At 57.3% G+C, this 14,617-nt stretch overlaps 2 protein-coding genes across 2 annotated transcripts in view; both read left to right on the top strand.

Moving 5' to 3' along the window:
* Positions 1–14,617, top strand: part of TBC1D24 (TBC1 domain family member 24) — a 525,632-nt gene that overhangs the window by 282,012 nt on the left and 229,003 nt on the right. The gene's annotated exons all lie outside the window — the stretch shown is intronic.
* EIF3D (eukaryotic translation initiation factor 3 subunit D) overlaps positions 1–14,617 on the top strand; it is a 28,283-nt gene that overhangs the window by 2,804 nt on the left and 10,862 nt on the right. Inside the window, exons 3-11 of the mRNA XM_078880735.1 lie at positions 629–765; positions 1,952–2,043; positions 2,694–2,763; positions 3,558–3,673; positions 4,748–4,880; positions 5,682–5,829; positions 6,848–6,978; positions 12,133–12,218; positions 13,469–13,598. Of these exons, the coding sequence (XP_078736861.1) occupies positions 629–765; positions 1,952–2,043; positions 2,694–2,763; positions 3,558–3,673; positions 4,748–4,880; positions 5,682–5,829; positions 6,848–6,978; positions 12,133–12,218; positions 13,469–13,598 (1,043 nt within the window). The remainder of the gene's footprint in view (positions 1–628; positions 766–1,951; positions 2,044–2,693; positions 2,764–3,557; positions 3,674–4,747; positions 4,881–5,681; positions 5,830–6,847; positions 6,979–12,132; positions 12,219–13,468; positions 13,599–14,617) is intronic.

Here is a 14,617-nt window from a genome sequence, read left to right as displayed (position 1 = left end):
CACTGAGCACACACATCGATCGGTCGGTCATATTCGTTCTCAATCGAAACTTTACCAATGTTCGTGGATTTTGGCACAGAGATCCAGCGGAAAATGTTCATGAATTTGGATTATCCGCGATTTGGAATTATCCGCGGCCGTCTTCACCGTCATTAGCGCGGATAATCGGGAGTGCTGTTGTACTTAATTACTTATCACAGTTTTTTGCGTGGATGGTCGTAATTCATGTGTGCAAGATTACTGCTGACTGCTGTGTGTGTATGACTTGTAATATGTCGGTGTGTGTATGTGGTAGTACATCTGTGTGTGTATGACTTGTAATATGTCAGTGTGTGTTTGTGGTAGTACATCTGTGTGTGTATGACTTGTAATATGTCGGTGTGTGTATGTGGTAGTACATCTGTGTGTATGACTTGTAATATGTCGGTGTGTGTATGTGGTAGTACATCTGTGTGTGTATGACTTGTAATATGTCAGTGTGTGTATGTGGTAGTACATCTGTGTGTATGACTTGTAATATGTCGGTGTGTGTATGTGGTAGTACATCTGTGTGTATGACTTGTAATATGTCGGTGTGTATGTGGTAGTACATCTGTGTGTGTGTCTGCGTGTGTGCGCGTGTGAGTAGACAAGTATTCGTCCCAGTTTGGCGGGGGTAGTCAGTACGCGTACTTCCACGAGGAGGATGAGGGCAGCTTCCAGCTGGTGGACACCACCCGCGTGCAGAAATCCATCTTCCAGAAGAACCGCATGAAGTTCACTCAGGTCTTGTGCAGACACACGCGCACCTGTTGCCATGATTACTGTTGCTACGTTGTTTTTATAGCGTTATTTTGGTGATTTCGAAAATATCTGGGTAATCTAAATTGTATTATGGTTTTTTATTTTAATTTAATATTTTCACCTACGTGACTTTACCGAAAGAACCAAAGAATATGGATCCTTGCAGTCACGAAAACTTCAAATCTAGAATTAATCTAAATTATATTACGGTTGTTATTGTTTGACTTGCATCACACTGGGATTTTTGCACACAGCGTTGTAATACAGCGGGTTTTTTTTTGGAAGATTTGCTGGTTTTTCCCAGGATGTTTCTGTCGTGCGTCGTCACTTTAAGATGTTCTCTGTTCACATTTTGTTTGTTGCGGTTGCACCCGACTCAAGATCCGCATGGCTCACAGGGCAACACCTAATAAATGAAACTTGAAACGTAAACACACAAGTGTGTGTACACACACATCTATGCATTGCTGTCAACCCATACGGTTTAGCCGTATTCTTGTACAGGGAAATTGAGTTTTCAGGTCCGCACGGCGTGCAGCCGTTTGTCATATGACTTTGTAGGATGAACGTTGAGATTTATAAGAGGCACGGGGTGACCAGTAAGGTCTGAATTGATCCGTAATAAGGTAGGGCACTGATAAAGGGTTGACAGGTTTGTCTACCTACATAGATTTATATCCATAGCATTTTTTTGGGGGGGTTAGATTGCGTAAATATAAATGTGTCGTTAAACCCGCCACAACCCAACACAGTCAATTAGTAAGGTTTGTCACGTAAACCGAAACTTGCGAATTCGTTACTAGCTCAGCACACCAGTGTGTTCCAGAGTAAACACACTACAACATTTACGAAAGCCTACGTTTTAAACTGATACGTGCGTGTACGTATACGCATCCACACGTGTTTGCATACACACGCATACCCTTCCCCTTAACACCTCTAGCCCTGTGACCAACACAACTACTTTTTACTCTGCGATTACCTTCAATACAACCCCTACCACTAGCCCTGACGCTAGCCCGTCAACAAATACCACTACCTCTAGCCCCAACATGAACCTTGCACCACTAACACTATCCCTGCCTCGAACGCCTCCCCCTGGCGCTACGCCTAACACTACCGCCACCGTAACACGCTGTTGTGTGTGCGTGTCTCTCTCTCTCTGCAGCAACGTAACATGCGCCGTGAGAAGGAGCGCAGGCTGCAGATGCAGGCGCTGAACATGCAGACCCTGTCAAAGAGCGCCAAGCAGAAGGAGAGGTCCGCCCTTGTTACGATTCGTCGTTGCCCGGTGGCCATTCTGTTGCACGTGACGCAGCTTGTCGCCCTTCACGGAACTCGTCGTTGACTGTGGGACGTGTCCGTGTGTGTGTGGCGTGTGTGTGTGCGTGGCGTGTGTGTGTGCGTGGCGTGTGTGTGTGCGTGGCGTGTGTGTGTGCGGAGCGTGTGTGTGCGTGGCGTGTGTGTGTGTGCGTGGCGTGTGTGTGCGTGGCGTGTGTGCGTGGCGTGCGTGGCGTGTGTGTGCGTGTGTGTGTGCGTGGCGTGTGTGTGTGCGTGGCGTGTGTGTGTGCGTGGCGTGTGTGTGTGCGTGGCGTGTGTGTGCGTGGCGTGTGTGTGTGTGCGTGGCGTGTGTGTGCGTGGCGTGTGTGCGTGGCGTGCGTGGCGTGTGTGTGCGTGGCGTGTGTGTGCGTGGCGTGTGTGTGTGCGTGGCGTGTGTGTGTGCGTGGCGTGTGTGTGTGCGTGGCGTGTGTGTGTGTGCCCGGCGTGTGTGCGTGTATGTGTGTGTGCGTGGCGTGTGTGTGCGTGGCGTGTGTGCGTGGCGTGTGGGTGGCGTGCGTATGCATGGCGTGTATGTGTGTGCGTGGCGTGTGTGTGTGGTGTGTATGTGTGTGCGTGTGTGCGGTTGTTAGAGACCGGCAAAGGATTCAGAAACTGCAGAAGCAGTTTGGAGGGAGACAAAGATGGGATCAGAAGGGGCAGGTGAGACCATCAACGTGGTTGTCGTTGTTGTTGTTTGTGTGGTGCTGTGGGGAGCGGTGGGTGTAGCGGTTAGCGCGCTGCGCTACGAACCCGGCGACCCGGGCTCGATTCCCGCTAACGGCCAACACCGGTGACGATTATCTGAACCGGTCCTGGGCCTCTCCTAGGTCGACTCGGCCTCAAATGAGTGCCTGGTGCGGTGTGTAAACATCGCCGCTTGGGAGACAAAGGCGGTCGGGCGTGGTGCTGGCCACCCACCCCCTCGTGTGCCGTTCTGGCCTTCGTAGGTGCTCGCTAACAGCACTTGCCCCTACAGTCTGTTAAGGCTACACGGGGGATCTTTGTCTTTGTGTGGTGCTGGCCCACCTACCCACCCCCCCTGCGTGCAGTGCCGGCCTTGATAGGTGCTACTCGCTAACAGCACTTTGCCTCAGCAGTCTGTTAAAAGGCTGTACGGGGAGTACGTCTTTGTGGTGTATCTCAGTGAGTGTGCTCTGTGTGTGTATCTGAATGTGTTTATCTGTGTGTGTGTCTTTGTATCTCTGTTTTCTATATCCCTGTGTTTCTCGCTGTATATTCTGCATCTCTGGTACATGTGTATGTGTATCTCTATGTAGATCTGTCCTCTGTACATCCCTGTGTGTGTCTCTACATCCTGATGTGTTTATCTCTGTCAGTATCCGTGTGTGTGCTTGTCGTGCCTTATCTCGGCGTGTGTTTCTGTACATGTCTCTGGCTCTGCTCATGCGTTTATCTGCCTGCATCCCCCCGTCCGCGTCTCTGCGCGTGAGCAGCAGAAGCCCCGCGACTCCTCCGTGGAGGTCCGCAGCGACTGGGACGTCAAGGAGGAGATGGATTTCCCGCGCCTCATGAAGATGAGATACGTGGACGTGGCTGAGCCCGTTGACATGTGAGGCTCTCCTACTCCACAGCGTCGGCAGAATCGGCATCATCGTCGTCGGTAGCAGCAGCGGTATCGGTAGAAACGGTTGTAGCAACGGCGGTATCGTCATCATCAACACTATCATCAGCAGTAGTATCAACAGAAACAACACTAATATAGGTTTTTTTGGGTTACATCGCGGGAATATAAATGTGGTGCTGGCAACCCACTCGTGCGGCCTGCTGGCCTTCATAGGTGCTCGCTAACAGCACTTTCCCCAACAGTCTTTAAAGGCTATACGGGGGCTCTTTGTCTTTGTAGCGATTGGTCCGCTGCGCTATGAACCCGGCGATCCGAGTTCGATTCCCACTCACGGCCGATGCCAGTGACGATGATCTGAATCGGTCCTGGGCCTCCCCAAGTTTTACTCGGCCTCAAATGAGTGCTTCTAGATGTGAAGTTTTCGTGACTGCAGGGATCCATACTCTTTAGTTCTTTCGGTAAAGTCACGTAGGTAGGAAATAAAATAACAATAACTCAATCGCGACGTTTCGGAGGGAACGCAAGCTTCCGTCATCAGGTGGAACAACCACAGCATTTTTTTTTTCAATGTGATTAATTTGATAATATCCTAAATACCTCGGGGCTACAACAGTCTTAAACCCCCGCCCCCGACACCACACGCCGCCCCCCCCCCCCTGCATCCCTTCTCCCTGGCTCTTACCCTATATAATCGCTTCTCACATACAGCTCTCTCTGCCCACTACAGTAAAAACTATTTTGCTGGGGTCGTTCCACCTGATGACGGAAGCTTGTGTTGCCTCCGAAACGTCGTGATTTAGTTATTTTAGTTTCACCTACGTGACTTTACCGAAAGAACAAAATGAGTCCTTGGTGCGGCGTGTAAACACATCCCCGCTTGGGGAGACAAAGGCGGCCGGGCGTGGTCCTTGTAACCCACTCCCTCGTGCACCATGCCGGCCTTCATATGTGCTCGCGAACAGCACTTGCCCCAACAGTCTATTGGGGGGGGGGGGGAGGTCTTTATCTGTATGATTGTAATTGTGGCCTGTGTGTATGTGTCTGCGTGTGTCTGTGTAGAGAGTGTCTGGGGGAGCTGGAGCACTATGACAAGGCGTTTGACCGCATCACGACGCGCTCCGAGAAGCCGCTGAAAAGCATCAAGAGAATCTTCCACACGGTCACCACCACCGATGATCCCGTCATCCGCAAGGTCTCCTCCTCAGTGCAACAACAACAACCACCGCCATTCGCCACTAAGTGGCGGCGGCGACGTCACCACGGCGCGCTTGTGCCAGGCTAGGTGCACTTTGAGGACACGCCAAGTGTCGAAGGCGGGCTAGCAGGTCACACGACACCCAAGTGGGTCGACTGACTGAGATGAATGGCCGATGCACCACCTGTGCCCCCTACTCTGCCAACTTGCTGTGCTTTAGCCACCCGATGCTCCGCTCGTTGTTGTGAGCGTCGCTCCTTCTGCCCTCGTTGCTAGAAGGCAACTTCCTCCATCTGCCCAGTAGGATATTTCATTAGCCTCCTTCATAAAGGCTGATCCTGACACCGCTGATCTTTCTGTATCACATCAGCCGATCTTTTCTCTTGCGTGTGCCACGCCCCATTTAGCCCCCTCCATCCGGCGAAACAAGCTTCTTGGGCACGTAGTGGTTGGGCATGCGGGCTACATAACCCAGCCAATGCAGCCTTGTTTGTCAGATGAGCTCACCAGATCTCACACACGCACATGTGAAAACTTAATTTCTTTAGAACTGCTTCTTGTGTTCAGTTTGCTGTCCTTCCAAAGCACCTCCGATTAGCACCGTTGGCTGCGGACGGCGCGAAAGAAGTTCAACCTTCACTGCCGTTTCCTCGTCTGCGGAAACTTTGCAGCGTAGGAATATGAAAGTGTCAGGACACGCCGTGTCGTTCCGTTAAGTGCCTGTATAACATACCACTTATCGTTTAAACAACCCTAATGTGTGTGTACATCTTTGTGTGTGTGTCCGCGACTCCCCAGCTGGCTAAGAGCGAGGGGAACGTGTTTGCGACGGACGCGATCCTGGCGACGCTCATGTGCTGCACGCGCTCCGTCTACTCGTGGGACATCCTGGTGCAGCGCGTCGGCTCCAAGCTCTTCTTCGACAAGAGGGACAACTCAGATTTCGGTTTCTACCCCCCTCCCCCCCCCCCCCACGCATTCTCCTACACACCGGAGTTCTTGGTTGCAAGTGGCGGTGACGTCACTACGGTGGCCCCGTGGTGTCCTTCCCCTGGTGGCCTTTTAGTGCGGCCCCCTGACGTGCCCCCCCCTCCCCACCCCCGACAATACACAAATGTTAAAACGCCCTCCCCATCATCATCATCGTCGTCGTGCTGTCAAACGGCCATGGTTTCAAATTGCCCTCGCAGCGATGATGTCTTATCGACGAATGTGGCCCCCCCCCCCGACCGAAAAATTGGTGAAGAACGCTGGTGTACACGACGACAACGGTTCCCCCGTGTAGCCTTGGCAGGGACTGTTGGGGCAAGTGCTATTAGCGAGCACCGATGAAGACCTGCGCGGCACACGGGAGGGTGGTCACTCTCATTTAATTGCATCAAAAGAGTAACCTGCGGTGCCGCACCTATCACCCATCAGGGGAAAGAATGGTGATCCAATCTCGAAACCCCCCCAGGGACATATCTGCAGGTTTGCAGAGCATTTCTGTGAGGTCTTGGGGGAGGGGAAATCCCTCGGTTCAGGACACATCATGGGCAAGGTGGGGGTTGACCCCTGCTGGGGCTGCAGTGCCTCAAATATTGGAAGAAGTATCCCACCCCCAACGAATGGCGGGCTGAGGGGCCCTCCGTTGAGCGAGTACGACGGGCACGATCCACAGTGTTGAGACCACTTTGACGTGGCCTCAAAAGTGCCCCCGGCATGGCACAAGCGCCATGGTGACGTCACCGCCACTTAACGGCGGTCGTCGTCGTCGTCGTCGTCGGCGAAACGTCGTACTCTGATTGTGAATCTTGTGGCTTGGCTCTCCAACACACCGGTTAGTGCTGTACGAGTAACGAATTGACGCATTTGTATTTACGAGATCTAACCCAAAAAACCTCTTGTGGATGATATTGATCGTGAAAGCGTCCCGCCGCCACTACTTCTGCGTGTTAAACTCGTGTCGTGTGCGCGTCCGTCAGACCTGCTGACGGTGAGCGAGACGGCGAACGAGCCCCCGCAGGAGGAGGGGAACGCCATCAACTCCCCCCGGAACCTCGCCCTCGAGGCCACCTTCATCAACCACAACTTCTCCCAGCAGTGCCTCAAGATGGTGTGCCACGCACGGGCACGCGCAGGGACACGGCGGGGGGCTGGGGGCACACGGGGACACGTGGGGGGGCGAGATTAGAGACATAGGAACACACGGGAGGGAGATGGGAGACACACGGGCACACACAAGGACACATGAGGACACATGGGGGAGATGGAAGACACTCACACACAGGCTTACGCGGGGGCACACGGAGGGGAGATGGGAGACACACGGGGAGGAGATGGGAGACACGGAGACACACGGGGGGAGATGGGAGACACGGAGACACACGGGGGGTGATGGGAGACACGGAGACACACAGGGAGGAGATGGGAGACACACGGGGAGGAGATGGGAGACACGGAGACACACGGGGGGAGATGGGAGACACGGAGACACACGGGGGGAGATGGGAGACACGGAGACACACGGGGGGTGATGGGAGACACGGAGACACACGGGGAGGAGATGGGAGACACACGGGGAGGAGATGGGAGACACGGAGACACACGGGGAGGAGATGGGAGACACGGAGACACACGGGGGGAGATGGGAGGCACGGAGACACACGGGAGGAGATGGGAGACATGGAGACACACGGGGGGGAGATGGGAGACACGGGGGGGAAATGGGAGACACGGGGACACACGGGGTGGAGATGGGAGACACGGAGACACACGGGGTGGAGATGGGAGACACACGGGGGGGAGATGGGAGACACGGAGACACACGGGGGGAAGATGGGAGACACGGGAGGGAGATGGGAGACACGGAGACACACGGGAGGAGATGGGAGACACGGAGACACACGGGGTGGAGATGGGAGACACACGGGGAGGAGATGGGAGACACGGAGACACACGGGGAGGAGATGGGAGACACGGAGACACACGGGGTGGAGATGGGAGACACACGGGGAGGAGATGGGAGACACGGAGACACACGGGGGGGAGATGGGAGACACGGAGACACACGGGGGGAGATGGGAGACACGGAGACACACGGGGGGGAGATGGGAGACACGGAGACACACGGGAGGAGATGGGAGACACGGAGACACACGGAGGGAGATGGGAGACATGGAGACACACGGGAGGAGATGGGAGACACGGGGACACACGGGAGGAGATGGGAGACACGGAGACACACGGGGGGAGATGGGAGACACGGGGACACACGGGGGGGAGATGGGAGACACGGAGACACACGGGGGGAGATGGGAGACACGGAGACACACGGAGGGAGATGGGAGACATGGAGACACACGGGAGGAGATGGGAGACACGGGGACACACGGGAGGAGATGGGAGACACGGAGACACACGGGGGGAGATGGGAGACACGGAGACACACGGGGGGGAGATGGGAGACACGGAGACACACGGGAGGAGATGGGAGACACGGAGACACACGGAGGGAGATGGGAGACACGGAGACACACGGGAGGAGATGGGAGACACGGGGACACACGGGAGGAGATGGGAGACACGGAGACACACGGGGGGAGATGGGAGACACGGGGACACACGGGAGGAGATGGGAGACACGGAGACACACGGGAGGAGATGGGAGACACGGAGACACACGGGGGGAGATGGGAGACACGGAGACACACGGGGGGGAGATGGGAGACACACGGGAGGGAGATGGGAGACACGGAGACACACGGGGGGAGATGGGAGACACGGAGACACACGGGAGGGAGATGGGAGACACACGGGGGGAGATGGGAGACACACGGGCACACACAAGGACACATGAGGACACATGGGGGAGATGGAAGACACTCACACACAGGCTTACGCGGGGGCACACGGAGGGGAGATGGGAGACACACGGGGAGGAGATGGGAGACACGGAGACACACGAGGAGGAGACACGGAGACACACGGGGGGTGATGGGAGACACGGAGACACACGGGGAGGAGATGGGAGACACACGGGGAGGAGATGGGAGACACGGAGACACACGGGGAGGAGATGGGAGACACGGAGACACACGGGGGGAGATGGGAGGCACGGAGACACACGGGGAGGAGATGGGAGACACGGAGACACACGGGAGGAGATGGGAGACATGGAGACACACGGGGGGGAGATGGGAGACACGGGGGGGAAATGGGAGACACGGGGACACACGGGGTGGAGATGGGAGACACGGAGACACACGGGGTGGAGATGGGAGACACACGGGGGGGAGATGGGAGACACGGAGACACACGGGAGGAGATGGGAGACACGGAGACACACGGGGTGGAGATGGGAGACACACGGGGAGGAGATGGGAGACACGGAGACACACGGGGTGGAGATGGGAGACACACGGGGAGGAGATGGGAGACACGGAGACACACGGGGGGAGATGGGAGACACGGAGACACACGGAGGGAGATGGGAGACACGGAGACACACGGGGGGAGATGGGAGACAGGGAGACACACGGATGGAGATGGGAGACACGGGGACACACGGGAGGAGATGGGAGACACGGAGACACACGGGAGGAGATGGGAGACACGGAGACACACGGGGGGAGATGGGAGACACGGAGACACACGGGAGGGAGATGGGAGACACGGGGGGAGATGGGAGACACACGGGAGGGAGATGGGAGACACGGAGACACACGGGGAGGAGATGGGAGACACGGAGACACACGGGGGGAGATGGGAGACACGGAGACACACGGGGGGAGATGGGAGACACACGGGGGGGAGATGGGAGACACACGGGGGGGAGATGGGAGACACGGAGACACACGGGAGGGAGATGGGAGACACATGGGGGGGAGATGGGAGACACACGGGAGGGAGATGGGAGACACGGAGACACACGGGGAGGAGATGGGAGACACGAAGACACACGGGGGGAGATGGGAGACACGGAGACACACGGGAGGGAGATGGGAGACACGGAGACACACGAGGGGGAGATGGGAGACACGGAGACACACGGGGAGGAGATGGGAGACACGGAGACACACGAGGGGGAGATGGGAGACACGGAGACGAACGGGGGGAGATGGGAGACACAGAGACACACGGGGGGGAGATGGGAGACACACGGGGGGAAGATGGGAGACACGGGGAGGAGATGGGAGACACGGAGACACACGGGGGGGAGATGGGAGACACGGAGACACACGGGGGGAGATGGGAGACACGGAGACACACGGGGAGGAGATGGGAGACACGGAGACACACGAGGGGGAGATGGGAGACACGGAGACGAACGGGGGGAGATGGGAGACACAGAGACACACGGGGGGGAGATGGGAGACACACGGGGGGAAGATGGGAGACACGGGGAGGAGATGGGAGACACGGAGACACACGGGGGGGAGATGGGAGACACACGGGGGGGAGATGGGAGACACGGGGGGGAGATGGGAGACACACGGGGGGGAGATGGGAGACACGGAGACACACGGGGGGGAGATGGGAGACACACGGGGAGGAGATGGGAGACACAGGGACGCACGGGGGGGAGATGGGAGACACACGGGGGGGAGATGGGAGACACAGGGACGCACGGGGGGAGATGGGAGACACACGGGGGGGAGATGGGAGACACAGGGACGCACGGGGGGGAGATGGGAGACACACGGGGGGGAGATGGGAGGCACGGGGACATGGGCACGCGCGGGACACATGGGGGCGGGGGTCATGGGGATAACCAGCGGGGTGGGGGTACAGTGGACAGATGGGAGACGCGGGGAGGAGATGTGACAGTGGGGTATGAACGGATCGCCACCGACACTCAAACTTTGCCCATCGCGGGTTTTCCTTATCCCGGCTTTGACCGCTCACGCCACACGTGCTGAGGTACAGTTCTTACCCCATTGCGCCCCTGTAACGCGACCATCCGCGGGCTGGCCGCTGGTTTGCTGTGGGCATTAAAAACACATTGTCCTGCGGAGGGAGCTGGTAGGGACGTTGGGTTGCTCGGTCAATGGCCAGGGTCAACGGCGGCGTGGTGTATTCCGCAAATATGGCCGACTGTGAGGGCGGCACAAGCCGGCGTGAGTAGGTGAAACGTTGAGTTTTATAAGGGCACCACGGGGTGACCAGCCCCTCCCCACCCAGCCCCACCCCCCACCCAGCCCCACCCTCCCCAGCCCCACCCTCCCCACCCAGCCCCTCCCTCCCACCCAGCCCCTCCCCACCCTCCCCACCCAGCCCCACCCCTCCCACCCCCCACGCAGCCCCACCCTCCCCACCCAGCCCCTCCCCACCCAGCCCCCACCCAGCCCCTCCCCACCCAGCCCCACGGTGGACACGCCGCCTCCCGTAGCTCCGTATCGCCGAGTGGGACGGGGCTCTTTGTGGTCCTCGGTGAAGGAAGTCCTCGCGATGGCCGCGCGTCGTGCAGCAGCGGCGTGTAGCCGCCTGCCGGCAGAAGTTTGTCCCGAATTGGAAGACCCCCCCCCCCCGCATGCATGTGTGTGTGTTTGAACTTCTTTTGCACCGTACATACCCAACCGTGCTAAGCGGAGGTGCTGCAGCCAATGCCAACACAGACCCTCCGAGATCAGAGGAAGTTCGGCACGCCATCACGCCATCACGCCATCACGCCATCACGCCATCACGCCATCACGCCATCACGACAGAAGACACAAGTCCAGAACCGTGAACCAAAACCAGTTTATATCCCATTTGCCTTTGCGGCTATTTTCAAGAATGTAACCCCCCCCCCCACGATGGCCAGTGTGTTCGTGTATGTAAGCACGTGTGTGTGTGCACGTGTGTGTGTGTGTGTTCGTGTATGTAAGCACGTGTGTGTGTACGTGTGTGTGTGTACGTGTGTGTGTACGTGTGTGTGTGTGTACGTGTGTGTACGTGTGTGTGTACGTGCTTGTGGGGAGCGGTGTGGCAGTGGTTAGCGCGCTGCGCTATGAACCTAGCGACCCGGGTTCGATTCCCGCTCACGGCCAACACCAGTGACGATTATCTGAACCGGTCCTGGGCCTCCTCTAGGTCGACTCGGCCTGAAATGTGTACCTGGTGCGGTGTGTAAACATCGCCACTGGGGAGACAAAGGCGGTCGGGCGTGGTGCTGGCCACCCACCCCCTCGTGTACCGTTCCGGCCTTCATAGGTGCTCGCTAACAGCACTTGCCCCTACAAGTCTGTTAAGGCTACACGGGGGATCTTTATCTTTGTGCTGTGTTCAGGGTGCAGAGAAGTACAAGTTCCCCAAGCCCAACCCCTTCACGGAGGATGACCTCCAGGGAGCGGAAGTGGCGTCTGTGGGCTACAGGTGAGATCCTACCCCGACTTGTTTGTGCGCACGTGCACGCGTTTTACGTTTAACCACAAACTTAGATCTCAAACAGAATTCTGAAGCGCCGTGTAGGCAGGGTGGACCCGAAAGAAATCCGCGGATCCCAAACATAACTCTGTAGCGCCGTGTATCAGGGCTGGACCCGAAAGAAATCCGCGGATCTCCTTCCGAAATACGTGGAACCATTTAGATTATCTGTGGCAGATATACAGTGAGATTATGATCGGTGTTTATAAAAGAAAAGTGCAGTTAGTGAGCACCTATTAAGGCTGAGGGGAGGTGTGGTATGGCTAGCACCATGGCAGGCCTCCTTTGTCTCCCCAGTGCTGCTATTTACACACTGCAACAGTTGTTTAAGGCCGAGTGGACCTAGAGGAGGCCCAGGACGGTTCAGATATCGCTCCACTACTGGGTCGGATGTTTGTAAGCAATGCGCTAGCCACTGCTACAGCACTTGTTACACACAAAGATCCCCGTGTAGCCTTTAAGACTTGTTGGGGCAAGTGCTGTTAGCGAGCACCTATGAAGGCCGACACGGCACACGAGGGGTTTTGATGGCCAGCACCACGCCCAGCCACCTTTGTCTCTCTAGTTGGCGATCTTTACACACCGCACCAGGTACTCATTTGAGGCTGAGTCGACCTAGGGGGAAGCCCAGGACCGGTTCAGATAATCGTCACCGGTGTTGGCCGTGAGCGAGAATTGAACCCGGGCTGCTGGGTTCGTAGCGCAGCGCGCTACCCGCTACACTACCGCCCCCCACTGTTAACCAACACACACACACGCACACACACACACCTACATACACACACACCTACACACACACACACACCTACACACACACCTACACACACACACCTACGCACTCACAACAACGGCCGCCATTTGACACTTCGGCGGCAGGGATATCACCAGAGCGCTTGTGCCAGGCTACTTGCACTTTGGGAAGTGTGTTGTTCAGGCTCGCTGTGTGCAGGAGGTCACGGGGCAGACCCGTATGACCGACCTGAGATGACCGGCAGATGGCACCGTCTGTGCTCCCCACTCTGCCGCTCCGCTTCGTTCCAGATGCGTGGCGCTCCGCTCGTTGTTGCGAGCGTCACCCCCCCCCCCGCCCTTAGTTTTTGCCGTAGGGGCGACTGCCCCTAACTCCGCCAGGCAGCGTCCGTCGCGAGCCTCCCGATTCTCACGCGGCCACGTGGCCCTCTCCCTCCGTCCTCCCGCAGGTACCGCAAGTGGAAGCTGGGAGAGGACATCGAACTGATCGTTCGCTGCGAGCACGACGCCGTGCTGACCGGGGCCAACGGAGAGGTCTCCTTCATCAACATCAAGACCCTCAACGAGTGGGACTCGCGGGTGAGACGCGTGGCAGAGGTCGCAAACGGGTTTTGATTCCTTACCCGTACCCGGCCGCACCAGGGTCGCAAACGGGTACCCGTACCCTACCCGATACCCGAAAACCCGTACCCGGCCGGGTATCGGGTAGGGTACGGGTACCCGATTGCGACCTCTGGGATGAAGCCATGTTGCAGGCGCGGGTGGGTTGATTCTAGGAACTTGAATTGTGAGAAGAGACAAGACGTTGGGAAATGAGTGACAAACGGTGACTCACCAGTGACTCACGGCCTACCCGTACCCGGCCGCACCAGGGTCGCAAACGGGTACCCGTACCCGGCCGGGTACGGGTAGCCGGGTATCGGGTAGGGTATGGGTATCGGGTACCCGATTGCGACCTCTGACACGTGGACACGCGCTTAGTAATAGCCGGTCAGAGCGTCGTCAGGAGTTGTGTGTGCGTTTGATGTGTTTGTGTCGGTGGAGTGAGATAGAATGGGTCACTACGGCACCTAGCGTCAGTTACTGATAGAGAGCGGACCTGGGGAGTGTAGTAGCCCTCTCTGCCAGCAGGGCAAGCAATGTCACGGAACGGGTCCCTAGGGGGCGTAGTGCTGGTGGCTGGCAGAGAGGAGAGGGGGCATCTGAGGACGTAGCAGCCCCATTGGCTGGCGAGGGCACGTGACGGGCCAGGGTCAGGATGTGGGCCAAAGGTGACAGAAGGGACACGTGGGGTATGGCCCAGAACCTTCCGGGAGGTTACGGAAGGGGGCGGAACCAGGTTACGCTGGGGGGCATAAAAGGGAGGTCCTGAGGCTGGGTCGGGGCTGTCTGCTGGAATGGAGTCCTCATTGCTGCGTCTTCCCCTGGGTCGTCGTGCTCGGCATTGTGGGTCAGGCAGTGTGCCGACTTCCTGTTTATGTCGTTATCCCGTTGTGGTCCATCGAATAAACGTGTTGCCTTCAGAGTTAGTGTGTGTCTCTCAGTGAACCCACTATACTTGTATGTCTCTTTGTATCTACAGCTGTGTGTGTCTCAGT

The sequence above is a fragment of the Lampetra fluviatilis genome, chromosome 58 (assembly GCF_964198595.1).
Source record: "Lampetra fluviatilis chromosome 58, kcLamFluv1.1, whole genome shotgun sequence".
NCBI lineage: Eukaryota > Metazoa > Chordata > Hyperoartia > Petromyzontiformes > Petromyzontidae > Lampetra > Lampetra fluviatilis.
Note: the sequence above shows the minus strand (reverse complement) of the source record. Positions and strands in the feature narration are given on the sequence as shown.